The sequence below is a fragment of the Phoca vitulina genome, unplaced genomic scaffold (genome assembly GCF_004348235.1).
Source record: "Phoca vitulina isolate PV1807 unplaced genomic scaffold, GSC_HSeal_1.0 scaffold23, whole genome shotgun sequence".
In the NCBI taxonomy this organism is placed as follows: domain Eukaryota; kingdom Metazoa; phylum Chordata; class Mammalia; order Carnivora; family Phocidae; genus Phoca; species Phoca vitulina.
In genome coordinates, this window is record NW_022589726.1 from 26,446,670 (window position 1) to 26,472,700 (window position 26,031).

Below are 26,031 nucleotides of genomic sequence, written 5' to 3' on the forward strand. Positions count from 1 at the left end.
CCTCTTCTCTCTTCCCAAGCGATGTTCCTACCATCGAAGATAGGCTGGAGCCCCAGGATGGGGAAGATGTCCTTTTTGGCTCTGGGGCTGAGCAAACTATGCTTCTCACTCTCTTCTGGCTGGTGCAGCCACTCTGTTCTTACCTTTCTGTGCTGCCTGTTCTCTCTCTCCCTTTCTTCTCTTTCCTGATACTTAAGATGGCCTTTCTTTGAGTGGGCTGAGATGACTCACTCTCTGGTTTAAGGCATGTATCTAGAAATTTTCAAGGCAGAAATAACTTTATCTCAGCAAGAAAAGTGAAGAAATGGGAATAGGAAGGGAGGAACAAGGGACAGTCACTTCCTGACATTGCTTGGAGAGGAGAAAACAACAGCTTAAAGAGGCTACGTAGCTTGTACAGGTCACAGACCGAAAGTGTGTGTGTGTGTGTGTGTGTGTGTGTGTGTGTGTGTGTGTGGCGGGGAAGCACTTGAACACAGGTCTATTTGAGCTTTCCTTACTATAGTTGCTGTCATAATCATTTCATTATTATCATTATACATCAGCTCATCCTTATATTTCCTGAGCAACATACTGTCACTCTTACGAGGGCACCTAAAGTCAACAATTGTAGATTGCCATTGCATCACACATAGTAATGCATTCAATAGAAATGTAAATTCTATGTTTTACTGAATTCATTGCAAGCTGTTTATATTTTTAAAACGTATGTTGCATAAGTATAAGATATATATGGATTTTGCAGCTTATGGAGCATAACAGAGTTTAGTTGATCATATATTAAATATGATGTAGTTGCTGAAATTACTAGCAACATATTAGGCTACATTATTGATGGATAGCATTCAAATCTTTGGCACAGATCCTGCTCACATTTTTGGAGCAGTGCCTATTCCAGAGGACCCACGCTTTAAGAAAAGCAATGACAAATTTACCAAATCCCCAGAGAAGTACAATCAAAAGGTTACAAGTATTTTGTCAGGTCCATTGTGTTCTATTGCAAATTGGAAAAGCCCTGATGATTATTGGCTTAAACTCAAAGACATTTCCTCTTTACCTAACAAAACTAGATCACTGGTTTTGGGTTTGATTCAGCCACTTTATAATGTCAGAATGCTGGACTGGCATTTCTGCAATTTTATTGGTCAACTCCTATTGGTCAGAAAATAGCTCTCACTCTTTTAGGCCTTATACCTTCATACTTTCTCCCATGAAAGTGAATATGGATTTGTTCTGTGTTGGGAAGGAGGGCAGATTCTGGACCATGGTAAATGTTTAAAGAAGAATATTTCACCACAAAATAGCTGAGTATTCGCTAACCTTAGAGTCAACCAAAAATGGAATGACTGCTTTCAGGATGTAGTGAATGTACCCGGATTGAGGGTAGGAAAGTATGGGTAGGTTTGATGGCCCTTCGTTTACTATTGCTGTAAAAGGAATTTCAAAATTGAAGAGAAATTGAAGTTACATATTCCTAGAGTCTCTCCTAACTCCAAATGCTCTATCTACTATTGCTAATATTACTGCCTCACTATTGACTCACTTGAAATAAGGCACAGTTACAAATAACTATGAGGAAATCAAGACCTAAATCTTTTTTTTTTTTAAAGATTTTATTTATTTATTTGAGAGAGAGAATGAGATAGAGAGAGCATGAGAGGGTCAGAGGGAGAAGCAGACTCCCTGCCGAGCAGGGAGCCTGATGTGGGACTCGATCCCGGGACTCCAGGATCATGACCTGAGCCGAAGGCAGTCGCTTGACCAACTGAGCCACCCAGGTGCCCAAGACCTAAATCTTAATAAGAAATAAGAAATAATGCACCCAGAGAGAACATTGCATATTTGCATTTTAAATGATTTATGAAATAGCAGTTTGATGAACCTATTTTGACAATGCACATTCTAACATTTCTTTAAGCCTGCTCTCCAGTAGCTAAAATGTCTATAGTACCTGTGGGTTGGCTAGAATTCACCTTCTCCAATTCCACTGTCCAGTCTTTGAAGTGTCAGTCTGTGCAGTGTTCTAGTATATTACATGTAAATAGGATATTTGGCTGATTTTTCCCGTCTGAATTAAATTATGCAGTGTTGGTGAGTTAGTGTATTCAATCATTTGTGTTGTAATTATAGTCTCACATTGCCTTCACATTAGATATCTGGATTTTTTAAAAATATAGAACATGCTTATAAGTATGTAGTTCTGTGAAGCTGTTAAATAAGGGTGCATGTTTTAGAGTTAGAGGTGTACCTTGAGAATTCATGCTAGTAAGTCACTCGACTGAAGAGTGAGTAATCCTATCTTCACAGCATCCACCACTGTAGGGGGACCTGGCCGGGCAAAGATTCTGCTTTGGAAATATTGAATTTGAGGTACCTTTGACATATCTATGGAGAAAACACATGAAATTTCTGTAAATACATAGAACATTCTTATAAACACATGCAAATGTAAATGTCAAAGTCAGAATTAGGATCAAGGCTGGAGAAAACAGATTTAGAAAACTGGTGCATAGAAGAAACTGCTCAGAGTACTCACAGGGTATAAAGAAAAGCAGGTTATAAACAGAATCCCAGGATATGCTAACATTTAAGGCTTAACTGAGAAAAAAGTCAGTTAAGGACTCTGAGAAGAAGCAATCTAAGAAGAGTAGAGGACCTGGAACCTGAGGAGATTTCAATCACAGAAGCCAGAATGGCTCCACATAAAGTGGTCAATGCTGCTGAATGTGTCCATGAGATTAAGAAAAGATTTGAAACATTTTTGTTGGATCTGGCAGTTAGGGTTATTGATGACATTGGGTTAAGAAATATTTCATTTAAGCCATATATTCTCTTTTCTGTTCAAATCTAAAATTGCATCAGTTTACTTTTTTGTACTCTTTTAAAAAAACTGAAAAACCGGGGCGCCTGGGTGGCTCAGTTGGTTAAGCGACTGCCTTCGGCTTGGGTCATGATCCTGGAGTCTCGGGATCGAGTCCCGCATCAGGCTCCCTGCTCGGCAGGGAGTCTGCTTCTCCCTCTGACCCTCCCCCCTCTCATGTGCTCTCTCTCATTCTCTCTCTCTCAAATAAATAAATAAAATCTTTAAAAAAAAAAAAAAAAACTGAAAAACAGAAAGTTACTTGTTTTCTTCCAAGCTGTAGACCATCTTTTTTTCCTTTTATGGAAGAGATCCACAATAGTAGTTATCCATGGTCACAGTAGATTTTTCTAAACATGTGCTATGACCAATAAACTATGGGGATTTTTGAATTTTAGAAAATTATATTTGTCTGCTAGAACTTCTTGCTAGGCTGTGTTTTGTGAATTATGTTTTTCCAGGAAAATTTTTTTTCAGGTTTAGAGCCAGGAAGTTTTCGAAATGTAGCTTATATTTCTGAAATTATCCCTGGAAAATGTTTGCAGGAGCCTTATTTTATAGACTAAACATTTTCACAAGAGGTTCAGATAAGCTAAACTACCTCCAGACATTTTAGTCTACTTAATATTGTGCCCTGCATAAAATACATACTAAGTTATTTTTGTCTCCATACAATGGAGCTCTTTCTTGTGAAAACACTCAGTGGGGGCAAAATTCAACTGCCTAAGCATAAAATGAAAGTAAGTGTAAGCTATGTAGATAATACTTTTCTTCATAGGTTAAAAATATATATATATATAAATTCTCTTTCAAGTCAGCGATTACTGCTTATACCCATTGCTTATACCCACTGCTTATACTGCTTGTAATTCTAAATTTTCAAGTGCATTTAGAGTAAAATGCTACAACAGTTTGTACGAAGAATTCAAGTCTACAAGGTGAACCAAGTTCTTAGTTATTGTGGGATCAACTTGTCATATAACTTGTCATAGTTTCCATAAGGCTTAAGTAGGTATTGCAAAATAAAAAAAAATTATTTGCACATTTGTAAGGAGGCTTCACACTAGACAGTCTTAGAAAAATTCTAATTGCATAATATTTTCTATCTAGTAGCTGATGTAATGTTAGGTTATGTTTAAAAGAAACAAGAAAATAGGCCATGGTACTATTTTGCCATCTTTATGTAATTTGATATTTGTTAGCTAATTGTTCAAACCCTTTGGGCTTCTCTGTAGTGCTCTGTGACCTGCGGCGTGGGAGTTCAGCAAAGGGATGTGTACTGTAGACTCAGAGGCGTTGGTCGGGTGGCTGAGGAAGTGTGTGATCGATCCACCCGGCCTTATTTTCAGCAGCAGTGTTGGCGTCAGGACTGCAAACAGTACCAGTGGGTAGCAGGAGAGTGGCTGAACGTGAGTACTGACAGGCAAACTTTCAAAGACACTGCCTGAAAGAACGTGTTATTCATTTTGTCATTGCACTTCTAGTGTTCGACATCATGTACCAAAACAGAGACACATCGGCAAGTGAAGTGCACCGATGCACGAAATGTTCACGTGAACGAGAGTTTCTGTGATCCTTCAACCAGACCTCTTTCAATCAAAAAGTGCAGGAACCCTTCCTGCAGGTATATTGTGGTAACAGGAGACTCATCACAGGTAAGGCAAAGAAAGAAAGTTAAGACATTTTGCTCCTGGAAAAAAAAAAAAAACTGAGTCTCAAATTTGCTGCAGTTGAAACTGGGTCTAAATTTGCATCTGGGGGTTGGCAGGGGGACGTCTGGGTGGCTCAGTCAGTTAAGCATCTGCCTTCAGTTCAGTTCATGATCCCGGGGTCCTGGGATCAGCCCCACATGGAGTTCCCTGCTCAGCCGTGAGTCTGCTTCTCCCTCTGCCCCTCCCCACTGCTCGCATGTGCTCTCTCTCTCAAATAAATAAGTAAAATCTTAAAAAAATAAATTTGAATACAGGGGCAGATAATGGTATGCATATCAATCTAGGGAACGGAACCACTGACAGTTGGATGGTGCAGAGAGAGTAATAGCAACATGTATGTTAAACTGTAGTTCAGTTCTGTTCTAGGTCAGTTCTTTTTTTTTTTTTTTTTTTTTTAAAGATTCCATTTATTTATTTGACAGAGAGAGAGATAGTGAGAGCAGGAACACAAGCAGGGGGAGCGGGAGAGGGAGAAGCAGGCTTCCCGCCGAGCAAGCAGCCTGATGCGGGACTCGATCCCAGGACCCCGGGACCATGACCTGAGCCGAAGGCAGACGCCTAATGACTGAGCCACCCAGGCGCCCTCTAGTTCAGTTCTGAAGTGTTAGTTGGGACCAACTGTGAAATCAACTACCAGGAACAGTTTGGCAAATTGGACTGCTTTTTAAAAACAGCTTTTTTGACACATAATTTACAAACAATAAACCACACATATTCAAAGTGTATAACTTGCTAAGTTTTGATGGGTGTACACACCCATAAAACCATTACTATATTCAAAATAAAGAGCATCTCCATCACCCCCAAAAGTTTCCTAGTGCTACTTTATACTTCCTTCCCCTCTCCCTCCCAACTATAGGTAACCTAATCTGTTTTTTTATGTTAGGGATCCCTCATTATATTATTTTGCATTTTCTAGAGTTTTGCATAAACGGAATCACACAGTATGTACTATTTTTGGTCTGATTTTTTTTTTTAAGATTTTATTTATTTGAGAGAGAGAGAGCATGAGTGGGGTGAGGGGTGGAGGGATAAGCAGACTCCCTGCTGAGCAGGGAGCCTGATGCAGGACTCGATCCCAGGCCTCTTGGATCATGACCTGAGCCAAAGACAGATGCTTAACCAACTGAGCCACCCAGGCACCCCTGTCTAATTATTTTGATGATTTTACGTATTTTGAGATTCAGTCAGGTTGTAGTATGTATCGATAGCTTATTCCTTTTGATTATTAAATAATATTCCAGTATATGGATAGCTTCCAGGGCACTAATCTGTGATGTCTGATTTGCCATTAATTCCCATCCTCTCTATTTTTCTTAATCTCAGACAGTGTAATATTTATCTTTAGAAGTTTGATTTTAGCTTTTTTAGTTCTTTCATGTCTCTACTTTTTGAATATGCTACAATTAGTAATAACTTTTTAATGTCTTTCTCTGCTAATTCTGACATCTATGTATGTACATTTACAATTGAGAGAATTTTAGTATACTCTCAAGTTTGTGCAACCATCACCATGATCTAATGCTAGAACATTTTATCACCCCAAGAAGAAACGCCATATATATTAGTAGTAACTCCTTATTTCCTTCTTCCCCTGAGCCCCAGACAACCACCTACCTATATTCTGCATCTATGGATATTCCTGCTCTTGGCATTTCCTATAAATTGAATTATACAATATGTGGTCTTTTGTATATGGCTTCTTTCACTTAGCATGGTATTTTTTAAGGTTCATCCACGATGTAGTATATAGCCATCATTCATTCCTTTTTAAGGATGAATAATATTCCATTTTAGGGATATGCTACATTTTGTTTGTTCATCAGTTGATGGATATTTGGGTTGATTCACTTTTTGACTATTCTGAATAATGTTGCTAAGAACATTTGCGTACGAGTTTTTTTATGAATGTTTTCAGTTTTCTTGGGTAAATACATAGAAGTATAATTTCTGAGTATTATGATAACTCTTTAATTTTTTGAGGAAATTCGAAACTGTTTCCCACAGTCGCTGCACCATTTTGCAATCCTACCTATTTTACACACTCTTGGAATAAATCTCACTTGGTCATGGTGCATAATCCTTTTTATTTGTTTCTGGAATTGCTTGCTAGTGTTTTGTCGAGGATTTTTGTATCTACATTCATAAGAGATATGGGTCTGTAGTTTCCTTGTGGTATCTTTACCTGGTTTTCGTATGAGGGCTATAATGGTCTTGTATGATGAATTAGGAAGTATCCCTTACTCTTCTTTCTTTTGCAAGAGTTTTGGAAAGGTTAATGCTAATTCTCCTTCAAACATTTGATGGAATTTACCAGCAAAGATTCTGGTCCTGGGCTTTCCTCTGTGTAAAGTTTTTTGGTTATTAATTCAATCTCTTTGTTATAGTTCTGTTCTTTCTCTCTCCATCCTAGAGTGTATTGTTGTTGCTGTTTGCTTGGTTAGTGATTTTTTTTTTAACTCACTGCAAAGACTGTATCCTTTGTCACATGTAGTCACTGAAGTTTTTGCTTGATTAATTTAATTGTGAGCTAATAACTGGATAGTGATTTCCTTACATACCTAGAACCAATCTCTAGCCTCTGCTAAGAAGCTCTGTATGTGTAGGCATGTTTAACACTCAGCCAGGGAGTTGACAACTCTTCCTTAAGCTTAATGTCCTGCTTTTGTGCATAGCTTGGATGTCAGTCAGAGATGAGAGTGTAGGCCCTTCCCAGGTGCTTCCTGGGCATGTGTGGAGTCCTGGACAGGCGCACAACCTTATGCATGTTCACATGTTTCTAGATTCCTATGAATATACTGGAGCTTTTCAAAGCTGTTACAGACATTTCATTTCCCAGATTTTCCTTTTAAGCCTTTTCAACTAGCTTATTTTTTGCTCCATCTGTTGTCCCTGCTCTGAAAGCTGCAAAATTAAACAGTGGCCTTTAATTGGGTTCAACAAATGCCCTTAGGGAAAACGCTTTTAGCACTGGGCAAGCTCTGAGTCAAGTCAAATAAAGATAGTCTCACAAGCAGGATTTTCTAGAAAACCATCAAACAGTTCAAATTATGACAATTCTATGGGAAAGAGACTTTGAAGGATGTTCAACCCAGTTCCGCCTCTCTTGTGGCTGCCAGGCTGCTGGTTTTTGCCATGTTTGCAGGACTATTGAACCATGAGAGACAATGGACTCTGAAAAACAAACTGAGGGTTCTAGAGGGGAGGGGGGTGCGAGAATGGGTTAGCCTGGTGATGGGTATTAAAGAGGGCACGTTCTGCATGGAGCACTGGGTGTTATACGCAAACAATGAATCATGGAACACTACATCAAAAATTAATGATGTAAATGTATGGTGATTAACATAACATAATAAAAAAAAAAAAGGACTATTGATTTTGAGGACTACTATGGAGCTAGAGAGGGAAGCATGCGTATAGGGTGAGTCAAAAGACCACAAATCTCCCTCTTCATTCGGAGACAGCCTTGTTTTGTTTTGTTTTTTTAAGATTTTATTTATTTACTTGACAGAGAGAGACACAAGCGAGAGAAGGAACACAAGCAGGGGGAGTGGGAGAGGGAGAAGCAGGCTTCTCACTGAGCAGGAAGCCTCATGTGGGACTCGATCCCAGGACCCTGGGATCATGCCCTGAGCGGAAGGCAGACACTTAACAACTGAGCGACCCACGCGCCGGACAGCCTTGTTTCTTAAATAAATACCTCCTGGATTGCTGCAAGCCTTTGGTTAATTTTCAATGTTCTGGGAAAGTTAATTCAACAAATTTTGCCAGTTTCTTCATTGCTTTTATGGAGGAAAGAATTTTCAGAGGTCCTTACTTAGTTCTTTTCACTCACCTTCTTGGTCTGTTTTGAGAGATGGATTTTTCTCCTCTTTATGGGTTATATTTTCCTGCTTCTTAGCATGCCAGCTAATTTTTTTTTTTTTTGCCAGCTAATTTTTTGATTGCATGTTAGACATGAATTTTATCTTTTTGGCTATCGGATATTTTTATTCCTATGCATATATCATGAGCTTCACTCTGGAATGAAGTTATTCTTTCTGGAACAGTTTGATCCTTTCTTGCCTTGCTCTTAAGACTTGTTAGGTCGGGCCAGTGCATTATTTGGTCTAAGGTTAATTATTCCCCTCTACTGTGGCAAGACCCCTTTGAGTAGTCTACCTATTATCCCATGTATATAAAGTTTTCCAGTCTGGCTGGAGGCAGTTGGCATTCTATTTGGTCCCATGTGAGTACCAGATACAGTAATTTCTGTCTTTTGATTGGTTCATTCTTTAGCCTCACTTGGTGTCCTCACATGTGTGTATGCACTGGTCAGAACTCTGCTGTCTGCTTGTGTTTCCTTTTCTTGTTCCAAGACCTGGAAGCTCTCTCAAGGTAGCAGACTGGAGCAGTTATAGGATCACTTGTTTTATTTCCATCTCCCAGGTATCATTTTATTGCCTAGTGTCCAGTGTCTGAAAAGCCATTGTTTGATATATTTTTTCCAGATGTTTTTATTGCTTCAGGTTAGAAGACAACTTATTTCTTGTCACTCCATTATTGCTGGAAGCCAAAATCTGTTTGCCCATTTTTTGATCTTTAATTGATGTCTACATCACTTACCTATTTTAGTCAAATGGTATTATACATCACATTATATGGTTTAAGATAAATGTATGCTAACTTATATATAGTTACTAGTAAGTTAAGGCTAATAACTATTCTTTATTTCAGGTAAGAACTCGTAATATGTTCCATTTCTCTGAAGTTGTGTCTACCAGGAGATAAAGCTTCATCCAATTAAACTATTCTTAGCAGTGTAATGGAAAACAAAACCAAAAAACATAGGCACTACAAATAGACAGTCTAGCATGAATCTGCATCCTTTCCATTTATTGGCTCAACTCTGGAAATGTTACCTAATGTCTCTGAATATTTGTTTACTCATCTATAAATTGCGCTAAAGAATAAGATTATTGTGGGGATGATATAGCCTAGTGTAAAGGCAAATAGTAGGCTCTAGTTAAGTTTAAGGGCATCTTTTTCTCCCCTTATAATTGTGTATTTTTCAGTGTGCAGGTAACTGTGGATTTAGTTACCGACAAAGGATTACATATTGCATTGCAATCTGGCCTACTGAGAAATATAAGCTTCATCAACTTTGGCCTATAGACTATCAAGAATGTCCTGTGCTGCCTTCCCCTCAGGTTTACAAATGCAATTTTAGGAGCTGTTTGCATGTGGCCACTTGGAAAGTAGGGAAATGGAGCAAGGTCAGTATATAATTATGAATTGAAAGCCTTTTGAATGAGATTTTCTAGGTGTAGAATGCCTGGTAATCTGCATGTCTAACTAGATCTCAGAGTTGTCTCCTACCCCTTCTGTCTATAAAAACCACTATCAGTTACTTGTATAAATATTTCTTTTTCTATGCTTCCTATAATCTGCTTATAAGCAGGGACCATAGCTCATAACTTACTTCTGTTCCTCTGAGAGTCTTTCACAGTGGCTTGCATTTTGAGTAGATACTTAAGAAATATTTATTGGTTAAGTAAAGAAGTAAATAGATCTAACGTATGAGTAATGAAAGTCGTTGGCACTATATTCCATTTCCAATTTGATAGAAAGCAATGAATATTGCATTGCAATCTTAGCATATAACAATGAGAAAAACTCTGTAGTCTTAATAATCATCATTAATTAATGCATATCAGGGGATGCCTGGGTGACTCAGTTAAGCTTCTGCCTTTGGCTCAGGTCATGATCCCAGCGTCCTTTTAACCATTATATACTTCACCGCCAAACTGTACCCTTTTCACAGTGCTCAGTGACTTGTGGAGCTGGGACAATGGAGAGAAGAGTAGAATGCATGGCTGAAAGTGGTTGGTCCAGTAATTTATGTTTAAAGCGTTTAAAACCAGATGCTCAAAAGAAATGTTACGTCAATGACTGTAAGTAATAGACTTTAAAAATCTACCTAGTACCTAAGTGTTCCTAGGAAGTTTTCATTAAAATTTGAAGGTAAATATTTGTAGCAGTCATATGCTCCACAAAACAAGATGTTTGTTTTTTCAGAGTAGATTAATATTTGTGTGACTGAGCTAAATTCATGCTCTGCTTGTAATTTGTTCATTGTCCATAAGTTGTATTCACTTGTCCTTGAAGGTAAAACATTTACCAGCTGCAAAGAAATCCAAGTGAAAAACAACATTACCAAGGATGGTGACTATTACCTTAACATTAATGGAAGAATAATAAAGGTATTTTGAAAACAGTTTGCATGTGATTTTAACATTGGCTGTTGACTGGAAAAAGCTTTTCTAAATGTTCACATTTTCCCTTTAGATCTATTGTGCAGACATGCACTTGGAAAACCCCAAGGAATACATATCATTGGTCAAAGGTGAAGAAGACAACTTTTCTGAAGTGTATGGTGTTAGGTATGTGATTTTTGGCTTATCTGTGGATTTTTATGGTCCATCAAGAGAATTAGAAGTTCCAGCTTTCAGAGTGACACTTGGGTATCTCACAAGTGGGACTAGTAATTTAGGAGCATGTGGACATATTAGGACCTAAGCCAGATGTTGCCCATGCCTGTTGAATACAAAGGACTTGAGTATTAACATGTGCTCACAGAGAGACTGACTAAGAAGAATACTGAGGGTGAGCTGTGAAACAACAGAGAAGAGTTTAAGAGCTAGGTGTATTTTAATAGAAATGAAGTTAATACTAGTAATAAAATCTAGGAGAACTGTAGCTGAATTATTTTCCATAAACCATTCTTGAACTTCCCATTGAGAATTATATGTTAATCTTGAGTGATTTTTACTTCTTTCTCATTTAACTTACTGACACTATCATACTGAAGAGTGTATCTTCTCACTTCCAGAGTTTACCATTTATCTACATGATGGGGGAATTACTACATCTAATACTAAAAATATTCTAATGTTGTTTCAGACTACAAAATCCATATGAATGTCCTTTTAATGGAAGTAGGAGGCAAGACTGTGCATGTAAAAATGACTACCTGGCTGCTGGGCACACTGTTTTCAGCAAAATAAGAATTGATCTCAATTCCATGCAAATTAAAAGTAAGTGCTGAATCTCTAAAATAGAAAGTTTCTATTTGCTAATGAAATTCTAACAATAAGTTGGCATATGTGGTAACCAGGGTAGAGAGAAGGGCCTAGCATTGTACAATAATTACTTAATTTTTAAAAAAAAGAACTTATTGGGTACATAATTCCTTTGCAATAACGGGGACCTTTAATAAAAATGTAGTGGTAATGACAGTGAGAAGATGCTGCCCTTCTAAGATATAAGCCTCTACCTTAAAATCCCCAATTACATTAAGGACAAGGAAGTTAATATCCTCAATATAGTTGTTAAGCCTTTGGCAGGGTTTAAAGTAATAATTAACATTAGTTTCAGTTCACAATTTGTCAAGTATTTTCCCATAAATTGTCTCATTTGATCTTTTTGTTTTCTTTTTTTTTTTTTTTAAGATTTTATTTATTTATTTGACAGAGAGAGACACAGCGAGAGAGGGAACACAAGCAAGGGGGAGTGGGAGAGGGAGAAGCAGGCTTCCCGAGGAGTAGAGAGCCCGATATGGGACATGATCCCAGGACCCTGGGACCATGACCTGAGCCGAAGGCAGTTGCTTAACAACTGAGCCACCCAGGCGCCCTCATTTGATCTTTTTTATAGCTCTGTGTTAGTTAAGGCAGAATTGCATCACATTGTTGCCAGTGATGAAATTAAGATGTCCTTATAAAATTAAGTGACTTGTCCCAATTCATACAGTTAGTAATTGGCATTGAGAGTTAAAGTCCCACCCATAGATCCCTGCTTCTGTACCTGGTGCCTTTCCAGGAAGTAATTCAGAGTATAATAAAATCAAAACATATTTATGGAAGCTAATATACACTGAACATGATTCAGCCTTTCATCCTGGAACTTGCATACCTACGAGAAAAGGCAATGAAGTTCATTTCAGAAGCAGAAACTCTATATTGCAATTGAATCACCAGTACCTAGCATGGTCCATAAACTATAGAAAGAAACAAAAAATTTATTGAGACAGGGAATGCATGAGTACATAATCTCTATATCACAGTCACATGATGATGAACTGTTATTGTTAGTAATAATAGCTACCATTTACTGAACACCCACTGTTACTGCATCAGGGAAGCATTATACTGTTATGTTTACGACTCCGGAGTTAGACCGTCTGGGAGTAAATTCTTTGCATCCATTTACCAGTTACATGACCTCGGAACCATCTCTTTAAGCCTAAATTCCCCAATCTGTAAAGTGAGAAGCTGCCTCTCAGGTGTTTTTTCTTTCTTCTTTTTTTCCTTTTTTTTTTTTTCCTTTCGGTTGAGGATTAAAAGATAATACTTGTAACATACCTAGTAAGTGCCTTGCATATAGTAAATGCTCAATAAATGCTGGTTGTTATTTAATAATGTATGTTGTAGCATTGCTAAGTACATAAGGGGAACTTGGTAACTTATTTGCTGTTTATTAAGTGGTTATATTTTGTTATTTTATCAAACAACTCTGCTATTTGCCAAGCATTAGGCTGGGCCCTGAGAATACAATGTATACATTTTCAACTCTCTGGTCTCTCTTTTCTTTCCTCCAGTTTGGGTGGCAAAAACCCAGTCTTGATTAAACATTTCCCCTGTACTGCACTTGCAACATGAAACATGAGTGTAGCCCCTTATATACTGCCCTTCTGACTGATCTCCCCTTAAATGCATGACTACTAAGCTACATGCTGCTTGGGTAATCCTGTTGCCCTTCCCTAGTTCATTTCCACCCCCACACCCCTAAATGCCTAACTAACACCTTCTCCTCTAGCTTCAAATTTCTAAAATTTCCAACACTTCCACTTTATCTACTCGTTGCTGATGATCTTGCTTCTTGTCTCACTAAGAAAATAAAACTACCAGAAGAGCTTTTCCACAACCTACCACCATCCCATCTATAAGCTACCCAAATCTTCACCTACAGACTTTTCCTTCTCTCCTGCTTACTGTGGGTGAACTATTCCCACTCCCACCTAAGGCAACCCTCTCTTGTTCTTTAGTCTCATCACTTTGTACCTATTCGAGAACATTTGCTCCGCAAACTGAACACCCACTGTTCCTGCATTGGGGAAGTTTCGAGAACATTTGCTCAGCAAACTTTCCCTTCCCTCTTAAATGACCAATTCTACCTCCATTTCTCGAAATCCAGTGACAAGTTCTTGGTTTTCATCTTACTTGATTCCTGTCCTGGCCACTTTCTCCTGTCTTTTTCACAGTTTCTCAGCTTGACTGGTTATTCTTCATCTTCCACAACACTAAATGTTGAAGAGCTTTAGGACACAGATCTCTTTGGGAATCTCATTCTATTTATAGATTTCAAGGGATGGTCCCAAATGTATATCTTCAATTTGGACTGTTACTCTAAACTCCAATATTCAGCTCTTGACTCAGCAAATTCACATGAATGTCTAATAGGCATATCAAACTCAATGTATCCCAAACTGTACTTTCAGTATTTCTTCTCACATCCACTCTTTCTATCTCAAATTTTTATCATTTCAGGAAATGGCACATATAATCTCCTAGATACTCCAGCTAAAAATCTAGCAACAGCTTAGCTCCTCCCTTTCTCTCACACCTACATGCAATCCATCATCAAATTCTGTCAGGTGAATCTCTAACATACATGCTACTATGGACTGAATCATGTCTCCCAACATTCATATGATAAAGCCCTAATCCCCAATGTGATGATATTTGGTTATGGGGAGATAATTAGGTTTAGATAAGGTCATGAAGGTGGGGCCTTCCTGATGGGATTAATGCCCTTATCAAAAGGGGAAAAGACACCAGAGTGCTCTCTGCCATATGAGGAGACAGCAAGAAGGATGACCATCTGCAAGCCAGGAAAAGGGCCCTCACCAGAATGTGACCATACTGGTCCACTGATCTCCCCCTTCCAGCCTCCAGATCTTAGAGAAATATATTTATGTTGATTAAGCCACAGTTCACAGTGGTTTGTTACGGCAGCCTGAGCTAAGACACATATCAAATATCACTTTCTCACTACCTCATTGCTACCACCTTCATCTGAGTCCACACCATTTCCCCCTGGATTATTAAGCCAACTAAAATTGTAGTATTCCTATTTCAGTATTGTACCACTCTCCTACCTCCTGACCTACATTCTCAACAGAGAAGCCAGAGTAATCCTGTAAAACATAAGCCACATCATATTTTATACATTTCCATATTTCATCTTTTTAACAACCTGAACTCTGATCAAAACTCTCTGAACATTTACCATCTAACTCAAAGTAAAATAAAAAATCCTTTCAACGGTCAACAAAGCTCAACATGACCTCCCCACCTCCATCACTTCTCTGCTCCCTCCTTGCACACTCTGCTCCAGACATACTTGTCCCTTTGCTGTTCCTTGAACACATCAAGCATGCTCTCACCTTAAGGCCTTTGCACTTTGTTCTATTTGCCTGGAACAATTGTGCTACAGTTACCTGTATGGTTTACTCCTTCATTTCTTTTGGGTTTCTGCTTAATTTCACCTTCTCAATCAGGCCATCCTGGACCACTCTCCATTCCTAAAATCCCTTTCTCTCCTTCTTTTAACTGATTTATTTTTTTCTATAGCAATTATCACCCCTAATATAGTGTAATATTTACTTTATTACCTGTCTCACTCTGGTAGGACTCAGGTTCCATCAGTCTCTTTCCTCCACTGATACGTTCTTAGAGTACTTAAAATAATATCCAATTCACAATAGGTTTTATTTTTTAAAATTTTTTATTGTTATGTTAATCACCATACATTACATCATTAGTTTTTGATGTAGTGTTCCATGATTCATTGTTTGTGCATAACACCCAGTGCTCCATGCAGAACCTGCCCTCTTTAATACCCATCACCACGCTAACCCATCCTCCCACCCTCCTCCCCTAGGACCCTCTGTTTGTTTTTCAGAGTCCATCATCTCTCATGGTTCATCTCCCCCTCCAATTTCCCCCCCCTTCATTCTTCCCTTCCTGCTATCTTTTTTTTTTTCTTAACATATATTGCATTATTTGTTTCAGAGGTACAGGTCTGTGATTCAACAGTCTTGCACAATTCACAGTGCTCACCATAGCACATACCCTCCCCAATGTCTATCACCCAGCCACCCCATCCTTCCCACCCCACCCCCCACTCCAGCAACCCTCAGTATGTTTCCTGAGATTAAGAATTCCTCATATCAGTGAGGTCATATGATACATGTCTTTCTCTGATTGACTTATTTTGCTCAGCATAACACCCTCCAGTTCCATCCACGTCGTTGCAAATGGCAAGATCTCATTCCTTTTGATGGCTGCATAATATTCCATTGTATATATATACCACATCTTCTTTATCCATTCATCTGTCGATGGACATCTTGGCTCTTTCCACAGTTTGGCTATTGTGGACATTGCTGCTATAAACATCAGGGTGCACGTACCCCTTCGGATCCCTACATTTGTATCTTTGGGGTAAATACCCAGTAGTGCAATTGCTGGATCGTATGGTAGCTCTATTTTCAACTTTTTGAGGAACCTCCATACTGTTTTCCAGAGTGGTTGCACCAGCTTGCATTCCCACCAACAGTGTAGGAGGGTTCCCCTTTCTCCGCATCCCCGCCAACATCTGTCATTTCCTGACTTGTTAATTTTAGCCATTCTGACTGGTGTGAGGTGGTATCTCATTGAGGTTTTGATTTGGATTTCCCTGATGCCGAGCGATGCTGAGCACTTTTTCATGTGTCTGTTGGCCATTTGGATGTCTTCTTTGGAAAAATGTCTGTTCATGTCTTCTGCCCATTTCTTGATTGGATCATTTGTTCTTTGGGTGTTGAGTTTGATAAGTTCTTTATAGATTTTGGATACTAGCCCTTTATCTGATATGTCATTTGCAAATATTTTCTCCCATTCTGTTGGTTGTCTTTTGGCTTTGTTGACTGTTGCCTTTGCTTTGCAAAAGCTTTTTATCTTGATGAAGTCCCAATAGTTCATTTTTGCCCTTGCTTCCCTTGCCTTTGGCAATGTTTCTAGGAAGAAGTTGCTGCAGCTGTGGTCGAAGAGGTTGCTGCCTGTGTTCTCCTTTAGGATTTGATTGGACTCCTGTCTCACATTTAGGTCTTTCAACCATTTTGAATCTATTTTTGTGTGTGGTGTAAGGAAATGGTCCAGTTTCATTCTTCTGCATGTGGCTGTCCAATTTTCCCAACACCATTTGTTGAAGAGACTGTCTTTTTTCTTTTTTTTTTTTAAGATTTTATTTATTTGCAAGAGAGACAATGAGAGACAGAGAGCATGAGAGGGAGGAGGGTCAGAGGGAGAAGCAGACTCCCTGCTGAGCAGGGAGCCTGATGCGGGACTCGATCCCGGGACTCCAGGATCATGACCTGAGCCGAAGGCAGTCGCTTAACCAACTGAGCCACCCAGGCACCCGAGACTGTCTTTTTTCCATTGGACATTCTTTCCTGCTTTGTCAAAGATTAGTTGACCATAGAGTTGAGGGTCCATTTCTGGGCTCTCTATTCTGTTCCATTGTTCTATGTGTCTGTTTTTGTGCCAGTACCATACTGTCTTGATGATGACAGCTTTGTAATAGAACTTGAAGTCCGGAATTGTGATGCCGCCAGCTTTGCTTTTCTTTTTCAACATTTCTCTGGCTATTTGGGGTCTTTTCTGGTTCCATACAAATTTTAGGATTATTTGTTCCATTTCTTTGAAAAAAGTGGATGGTATTTTGATGGGGATTGCATTGAATGTGTAGATTGCTCTAGGTAGCATTGGCATCTTCACAATATTTGTTCTTCCAATCCATGAGCATGGAATGTTTTTCCATTTCTTTGTGTCTTCCTCAATTTCTTTCATGAGTATTTTATAGTTTTCTGAGTACAGATCCTTTGCCTCTTTGGTTAGATTTATTCCTAGGTATCTTACGATTTTGGGTGCAATTGTAAATGGGATCGACTCCTTAATTTCTCTTTCTTCTGTCTTGTTGTTGGTGTATAGGAATGCCACTGATTTCTGTGCATTAATTTTATATCCTGCCACTTTACTGAATTCCTGTATGAGTTCTAGCAGTTTTGCGGTGGAGTCTTTCGGGTTTTCCACATAAAGTATCATATCATCTGCAAAGAGTGAGAGTTTGACTTCTTCTTTGCCGATTTGGATGCCTTTGATTTCTTTTTGTTGTCTGATTGCCATGGCTAGGACTTCTAATACTATGTTGAATAGCAGCGGTGATAGTGGACATCCCTGCCGCATTCCTGACCTTAGGGGGAAAGTTCTCAGTTTTTCCCCATTGAGAATGATATTCGCTGTAGGTTTTTTATAGATGGCTTTTATGATATTGAGGTATGTACCCTCTATCCCTATACTCTGAAGAGTTTTGATCAAGAAAGGAGGCTGTAGCTTGTCAAATGCTTTTTCTGCATCTATTGAGAGGATCATATGATTCTTGTTCTTTCTTTTGTTAATGTATTGTATCACGTTGATTGATTTGTGGATGTTGAACCAACCTTGCAAGCCCAGGGATAAATCCCACTTGGTTATGGTGAATAATCCTTTTAATGTACTGTGGGATCCTATTGGCTAGTATTTTGGTGAGAATTTTTGCATCCATGTTCATCAAGGATATTGGTCTGTAATTCTCCTTTTTGATGGGGTCTTTGTCTGGTTTTGGGATCAAGGTAATGGTGGCCTCATAAAACGAGTTTGGAAGTTTCCTTCCATTTCTATTTTTTGGAACAGTTTCAGAAGAATAGGTATTAATTCTTCTTTAAATGTTTGGTAGAATTCCCCTGGGAAGCCATCTGGCCCTGGGCTCTTGTTTGTTGGGAGATGTTTGATTACTGCTTCAGTTTTCTTAGTGGTTTTAGGTCTGTTCAGGTTTTCTATTTCTTCCTGGTTCAGTTTTGGTAGTTGATACATCTCTAGGAATGCATCCATTTCTTCCAGGTTATCTAATTTGCTGGCATAGAGTTGCTCATAATATGTTCTTATAATTGTTTGTATTTCTTTGGTGTTGGTTGTGATCTCTCCTCTTTCATTCATGATTTTGTTGATTTGGGTCATTTCTCTTTTCTTTTTGATAAGTCTGGCCAGGGGTTTATCAATCTTGTTAATTCTTTCAAAGAACCAGCTCCTAGTTTCATTGATCTGTTCTACTGTTCTTTTGGTTTCTATTTCATTGATTTCTGCTCTGATCTTTATTATTTCTCTTCTCCTGCTGGGTTTTGGCTTTATTTGCTGTTTTTTCTCTAGCTCCTTTAGGTGTAGGATTAGGTTGTGTATTTGAGACCTTTCTTGTTTCTTGAGAAAGGCTTGTATTGCTATATACTTTCCTCTTAAGACTGCCTTTGCTGCATGCCAAAGATTTTGAACAGTTGTGTTTTCATTTTCATTGGTTTCCATAAATTTTTTTAATTCTTCTTTAATTTCCTGGTTGACCCATTCATTCTTTAGTAGGATGCTCTTTAGCCTCCATGTATTTGAGTTCTTTCCGACTTTCCTCTTGTGATTGAGTTCTAGTTTCAAAGCATTGTGGTCTGAAAATAGGCAGGGAATAATCCCAATCTTTTGGTACCGGTTGAGACCTGATTTGTGACCTAGGCTGAGATCTATTCTGGAGAATGTTCCATGGGCACTAGAGAAGAATGTGTATTCCGTTGCTTTGGGATGAAATGTTCTGAATATGTCTGTGAAGTCCATTTGGTCCAGTGTGTCATGTAAAGTCTTTATTTCCTTGTTGATCTTTTGCTTAGATGATCTGTCCATTTCAGTGAGGGGGGTGTTAAAGTCCCCCACTATTATTGTAGTGTTGTCAATGTGTTTCTTTGCTTTTGTTATTAATTGGCTTATATAATTGGCTGCTCCCATGTTAGGGGCATAGATATTTACAATTGTTAGATCTTCTTGTTGGATAGACCCTTTAAGTAGGATATAGTGTCCTTCCTCATCTCTCATTACAGTCTTTGGTTTAAAATCTAATTTGTCTGATATAAGGATTGGCACCCCAGCTTTCTTTTGGTGTCCATTAGCATGGTAAATGGTTTTCCACCCCCTCACTTTCAATCTGGGGGTGTCTTTGGGTCTAAAATGAGTCTCCTGCAGACAGCATATCGATGGGTCTTGTTTTTTTATCTAATCTGATAGCCTGTGTCTTTTGATTGGGGCATTTAGCCCATTTACATTCAGGGTAACTATTGAAAGATATGAATTTAGTGCCATTGTATTGCCTGTAAGGTGACTGTTACTGTATATTGTCTGTGTTCCTTTCTGGTCTGTGTTGCTTTTAGGCTCTCTCTTTGCTTAGAGGACCCTTTTCAATATTTCTTGTAGGGCTGGTTTTGTGTTTGCAAATTCCTTTAGTTTTTGTTTGTTGTGGAAGCTTTTGATCTCTCCTTCTATTTTCAATGACAGCCTAGCTGGATATAGTATTCTTGGCTTCATATTTTTCACGTTTAGTGCTCTGAATATATCATGCCAGTCCTTTCTGGCCTGCCAGGTCTCTGTGGATAGGTCTGTTGCCAATCTAGTGTTTCTACCATTGTAGGTTACAGTTATCTTCTCCTGAGCTGCTTTCAGGGTTTTCTCGTTGTCTTTGGGACTCGTAAGTTTTACTATTAGATGTCAGGGTGTTGACCTATTTTTATTGATTTTGAGAGAGTTTCTCTGTGCCTCCTGGATTTTGATGCCTGTTTCCTTCCCCAAATTAAGGAAGTTCTCTGCTATAATTTGCTCCAATATACCTTCTGCCCCTCTCTCTCCTTCTTCTTCTGGGATCCCAATTATTCTAATGTTGTTTCGTCTTATGGTATCATTTATCTCTCGAATTCTGCCCTCGTGATCCAGTAGTTGTTTCTCTCTCTTTTTCTCAGCTTCTTTATTTTCCATCATTTGGTCTTCTATATCACTGATTCTTTCTTCTGCCTCATTTATCCTAGCAGTTAGCGCCCCCATTTTTTATTGCACCTCATTAATAGCCTTTTTGATTTCGACTTGGTTAGATTTTAGTTCTTTTATTTCTCCAGAAAGGGTTTCTCTAATAACTTCCATGCTTTTTTCAAGCCCAGCTAGTATCCTTAAAATCATGATCTGAACTCTAGGTCCGACATCGTACTAAATGTCCGTATTGAGTAGGTCCCTGGCAGTCGGTACTACCTCTTGTTCTTTTTGTTGAGGTGATTTTTTCCATCTTGTCATTTTGTCCAGAGGAGAATAGATGAATGAGAGAACAAAATGCTAACAGGGTAACAACGTCCCCAGAAAATATACTCTAAACAAATCAGAAAAGACCTGAAACCAGGGGGAAAGAAAGAGAAAAGAAAAAAGAAAAAGAAAAAAAAAGAAAAAGATAAAAACAAACAAAAACAGAACAAAACAAAAAAAAAACAGAATATGATCAAATGTGATCAGGCTGGTGCATAGATCAGTGCCACACACTAGATTTTGGGCGTATTTTGGTCTGTTAGAAGAAAGTGCCTCCCAAAATTTTAAAGAAAGAAAAACTTATATATGTACAAAAATAAGGGTTGATACGATGGAGGGATGGAATATGACTGTAAAGATGAAAATTATAAAAAATGTTATAAAAGGAATTGATAAGAAGTTGTTTGAAAAAAGAAAGAAGAGGATTTAAAAAAAAAAGAAAAGAAAAGGGAGAGAATGTGATCAGGCAGGAGACTAGAACAAAGACATAAAAGTAGAGATTTAGGGTATATTTTGATCTGTTAGAAGAAACTGTGTCTCAAAATTTTAAAGAGAGAACAACTTACATATATATGCCAGAAATAAGGGTAACTACTATGAAGGGATAGAATATGACTCTAAAAATGAAAAATAAAAATGTTTTTTAAAAAAGGGATTGATAAGATGTTGGTTGAAAAAGGAAAAAAGAAAAATTCAAAAAAAAAAAAGATGGTTAAAAAAAATTAACTTTGAAAGACTACAGAATCATGGTAAAAAAAAAAAAGCCATGGATTCTATGTGCAGTATTCCCCTAGTGCTGGAGTCCTGCCATTCTCATTGATCGGTAAACTTGGTCTTGGCTGGCTGTTCTCGCTGATCTTCTGGGGGAGGGGCCTGTTGCCATGGTTCCCAAATGTCTTTGCCGGAGGCGGAATTGCCCCACCCTTGCCCAGTCTGGGCTAAGTAATCTGCTCGGGTTTGCTCTTGGGAGCTTTTGTTCCCTGCAAGCATTCCGTACAGCTTTGGAGGCGGAGAGTGAAGATGGCAGCCTCCCAATCTCCATCCCTGGAGGAGCCAAGAACTCGGGCCCTCACTCCTCAGTGCGCCCCCAGAGAAAAGCAGTCAGTCACTCCCGTCTCCCCGGTCTCCGGCTGCAGTCTGTGCTCACCCGGCCTGTCACCGAGCATTTATATCTCTGGCACACGACCCCGTTTGGAGTCTCCAAACCCAGCAGATCCCTGCAGTGAGCTCCCGCGCTGCTCCTCCTGGGGGAGGAATGGGGGTCTCCCCGGATCTGCCGCTTGTTGGGTCCCTGCTGGAGGAGCAGTGGCCCGACTGTGCCACAGATCACGGTTTATGGCAACCCCGAGCTGAGAGCCCGTGCCTCAGCTCCGTCTCTGCAGCCGGCTTCCCCACTCCAATACCTGGAAGCTCTGCTGCACTCAGGCACGCCCGGTCTTTCTGTGACCCCAATGGTCCTGAGACCACACTGTCCCAGCAAGGGTTCTCCCCCCCCCCCCCCCCCCCCCGCTTAGCCACTGGAGTGACATCCCTCAGCAGAGCCGACTTCTAAAAGTTCCAATTTTGTGCTCCACGGCTCTATCACTTGCCAGAAGCGGAGGACGGAGGCCCCCTCCCCTGCCATCTATCCTCCCGAATATCGCCTGGATTCACTTGTCCGCACGTCCTACCTTCCAGAAAGTGGTCGCTTTTCTGTTCAGAGAGTTGTTGCTATTCTTTTCTTCGATCTCCTGTTGAGTTTGTAGGTGTTCAGAATGGTTTGATCCCTATCCAGCTGAATTCCTGAGACCAGAGGAAATCCAGGTCTCCTACTCCTCCGCCATCTTGCTCTGCCCCCCCTCACAATAGGTTTTAAATAAATATTTGTTGAGTAAAAAGTCTTTAACTTTCCTCAAGAAGCTATCTTGAGGAAATCTTGAAGACAAATTTGAGTTAACTGAAGTGGAGAAAAGGAGTTTCAGGAGGAGGGAACAGCATGAACAAAAGCCTGGAAAGGTGAATCATCTTGGTTCCATTAAAAAAGTCCATTTTTCTGTAAACATAAATTAAATGGATATTGGGGGGTTGCAGCTTGTTAGAGAAGTTCCCAGAGAGCAGATCATAAAGAACAATGTGTACTAACTACACAATTGAATTTTATAAGTTATGAGAGCCACTGGGGAAAAGTTTCAGCAGAAGAGGAACCAGAATTGGAAGGAGAACAAATTGTATCCATGAAGATAGTTAAGAAGCTAATATAACAATCCAGATGAAAATGATACGGGCTTAAAATAGGGGCATGGTTCAGAATAGGGAGCCTTTGAGAAATATTAAAGAGGTACACTCTGTAGCATTTTTAGACAAGGAATATGGGGATTAACAACAAAGAATATTTAGAAAGATTTCCAAAATAACAGGGTGGATGGTGACATAGTTCAGTGAAATGAGAAATATAGCAGAGGAAATAAGTCTGGAGAAAAAGATAATTTAGTTTGGGCGTGTTGAGTTAGAGCTAACTGTGAGTTATCCAGGTAATGACGGGGGAGACAGTAGCAAAGGATGCTTGATTTGAAAGTTGTGTGTGCTGTGCCTCAGCCTAACCCATAAGTGCCAGCATAAGCAGTGATGTGTGGATAAATAGTTTAACAACCAGCATTTAAAAACCAGGAAACAAAGTCTGATTTATAGCATTTGCCAATGTCCATGGTTATATATATTCCCACTATGCCAACTTTAAGCTACCAACACGAGCTCATTGTACATGATGTTGGGAAGAGACACACCCAGCTGGTTCTCATGATTTGGTACAAGCTGACTCTGGCACATAACTGAAAGCCTCCTAGCCTTGGAAACTGCCCTTGGTGATACGGTATCTCTAGGAATGCTACTTTTGGGGATTGCCTGTAGAGAACTGGTGTCATCATGGGGGCATGCAGTGATCGTTCGGTCTTGTTGAAAAGTGAAGTGATTTGAAACAACCTTAGTGGAGGTGAGAGCCACTGACTGGAAGACTGTTGGTTAGACTATTATTTGATTCAAACATGAATAACTGATTGGACCAATGGACTTTTAGGGTTCCTTCCAACCTGTCTTTAATCCTTTGACTCTATTTTTGATACTTCATATAGAATCTCCAGCATTATTGCCAATCGGGAAATTTTGCTAACGATGTTAGCAAAAGTAAGATTCAAAAGAAAATAATAATATAATGCAGTAATATTAGAAATCAAAATAACAAATATTTTAGCTGGATGTTTTTGTTTTTGAGTTGCCTAAATGAATTGATATATATACATCATATATATATATGGTCTATAAGCACCTATGTGTGGCTTTGTTGTGATGTATTAACCTTTAATGTTTTTTTCTTCTATAATTTGCTCCTGAACCCACTTTATTTTAGATATTCAGTATAATGTAAAATATAACAAGGTATTTAGTCTTTTTAAACTTCTGGATTAATTTACACATGTGCCTGCCATTTTTAGGGCGGTTTTTGAGATAAACATTTTTGTATTAAACATTATTTATTGAAAACCTGACACATGTACTATAATTGCATAGCATATTTGCTTAAAATTTTGAATTAATTATATAAATATATTTAAGAGTATAATATGAAGACTGTATGTTTTGCAATGAAGATTGGAAAATATGCAATGTTTCAGTGCTAAAAAGTTTCAATTATTTTTTTTAGCCACAGATCTTCTTTTTGCCCAGACAGTATTTGGAAAAGCAGTGCCATTTGCCACAGCTGGAGATTGCTATAGTGCTGCCAGATGCCCACAGGTATTTCATATTTGTTTATTTTTCCCTCACCATGAAAAAAAACGGATACTGTTTCTCTGAATTTTCTTGACCAGAATATTGCAAGAAACATAAGTAAATAGAAAAATGCAAATTTCCTATATGAATTTTATTTCAAAGGTTATAGATAAATTTTGGAGGAAAAACATCTCCCTGCCAATTTTAGGTTTGTTTGAAAGGTGCAATTACAAGGATTTCAAATTGTTCAGAGCCTATGTCTCCTTCTGTCATGCATTTTCATTTTTAATCTTTCCACCCAGTCTATGGAAATGAATGGATATACATAACAAAGTAAAGGAATGGATCACAACCATGTGGCCTCTCCATACACTGCTGCTAAAATTGGTTATATTAGCTGTCTGGGTCCGTACCAATCCCAGAGTAACTCTTATTTGTGAAATAGTGTATTTCCATGACTTTATTTTTGTTTTATTTTTTATTTCCAGAGTTCTCTTCACACACCCTTTATGCCATCTCTGTGATTTCTAGTATAGAGTATGCTTTCTAGAAGAAATTTACTATCTCATCTTTAACAAGAGATTTTATAAAGTCTATGTGAACAACAGTGTTATGATAAGATGGAGAAATGTAAGCTAGATTAATGTAGCATGGTTAGGCAGATACATCACTAATTGAAAAAATCATGTGCAAGAAGTAATAATTATAATATTGATATTTTCAAGAGAAGTAGCTAATGGTTTGCCAGAGCCCTCTCTTCTTGGGATTTCCCATTCATTAGTTTCATCATATGACAGAGAAAGTATGCTTATGTTGAAAAGAGAGGACGTTTCTATACTATACAAAGACACTTAAAGGAGACCAAACACATTAGAACTATGGGTTCAAACGAATAAGAAAAAAATTATCTGGAATAAATTTATGAATTTTAGGTCCAGAAATGCAAATAGAACCTGGTGATGTCATATGAAAAAGACCTAAGTGTTTTATTCAACCATCATGAGTTCAGTATGACTCATGTAGATTATGGAGTAATTTCTAAACCACCCCATAAAATCATGAAGTACCCAAACACAATATTGACACCAAAAGATTTTAAATTTCTGTTTGAAAAAGGTAAGTTTTTAATCTATCTAGGAGTAGGAGGCAACAACCAGGAAAGAAAAAAAAAAAGAGGAAAGGAGAAAAAAAAAAGAGGAACATTTAAATCATGTCACATAAGGAAAATCAAGGTAGCTAGGAAAATAATGGGAGGTTATGGTAACTATCTTTAAATATTTAAAGATATCCATGAAAGAGGAATGAGGTCAGTGTGTTATTCCAGGAGGCATTAATAGAGCAGAAGATTCCAGCTCAAGATAAAGAAGGTTTCTGACAAGGGAGAGTTGTCCAGTAAAAAGACCCCCCAGATGTGGGACCCAAATAATTCACTAATTTTTAC

The 26,031-nt window shown here is 38.6% G+C and overlaps 1 protein-coding gene across 6 annotated transcripts in view; it reads left to right on the forward strand.

The window, feature by feature from the left end:
• Nucleotides 1–26,031, forward strand: part of ADAMTS20 (ADAM metallopeptidase with thrombospondin type 1 motif 20) — a 167,365-nt gene that overhangs the window by 119,934 nt on the left and 21,400 nt on the right. For all 6 annotated transcript variants that reach the window (XM_032421117.1, XM_032421115.1, XM_032421120.1 and 3 more), the window contains 8 exons: nucleotides 4,096–4,269; nucleotides 4,345–4,515; nucleotides 9,627–9,827; nucleotides 10,376–10,505; nucleotides 10,720–10,814; nucleotides 10,900–10,994; nucleotides 11,515–11,648; nucleotides 24,523–24,614. In XM_032421117.1, coding sequence (XP_032277008.1) covers nucleotides 4,096–4,269; nucleotides 4,345–4,515; nucleotides 9,627–9,827; nucleotides 10,376–10,505; nucleotides 10,720–10,814; nucleotides 10,900–10,994; nucleotides 11,515–11,648; nucleotides 24,523–24,614 — 1,092 coding nt within the window. The remainder of the gene's footprint in view (nucleotides 1–4,095; nucleotides 4,270–4,344; nucleotides 4,516–9,626; nucleotides 9,828–10,375; nucleotides 10,506–10,719; nucleotides 10,815–10,899; nucleotides 10,995–11,514; nucleotides 11,649–24,522; nucleotides 24,615–26,031) is intronic.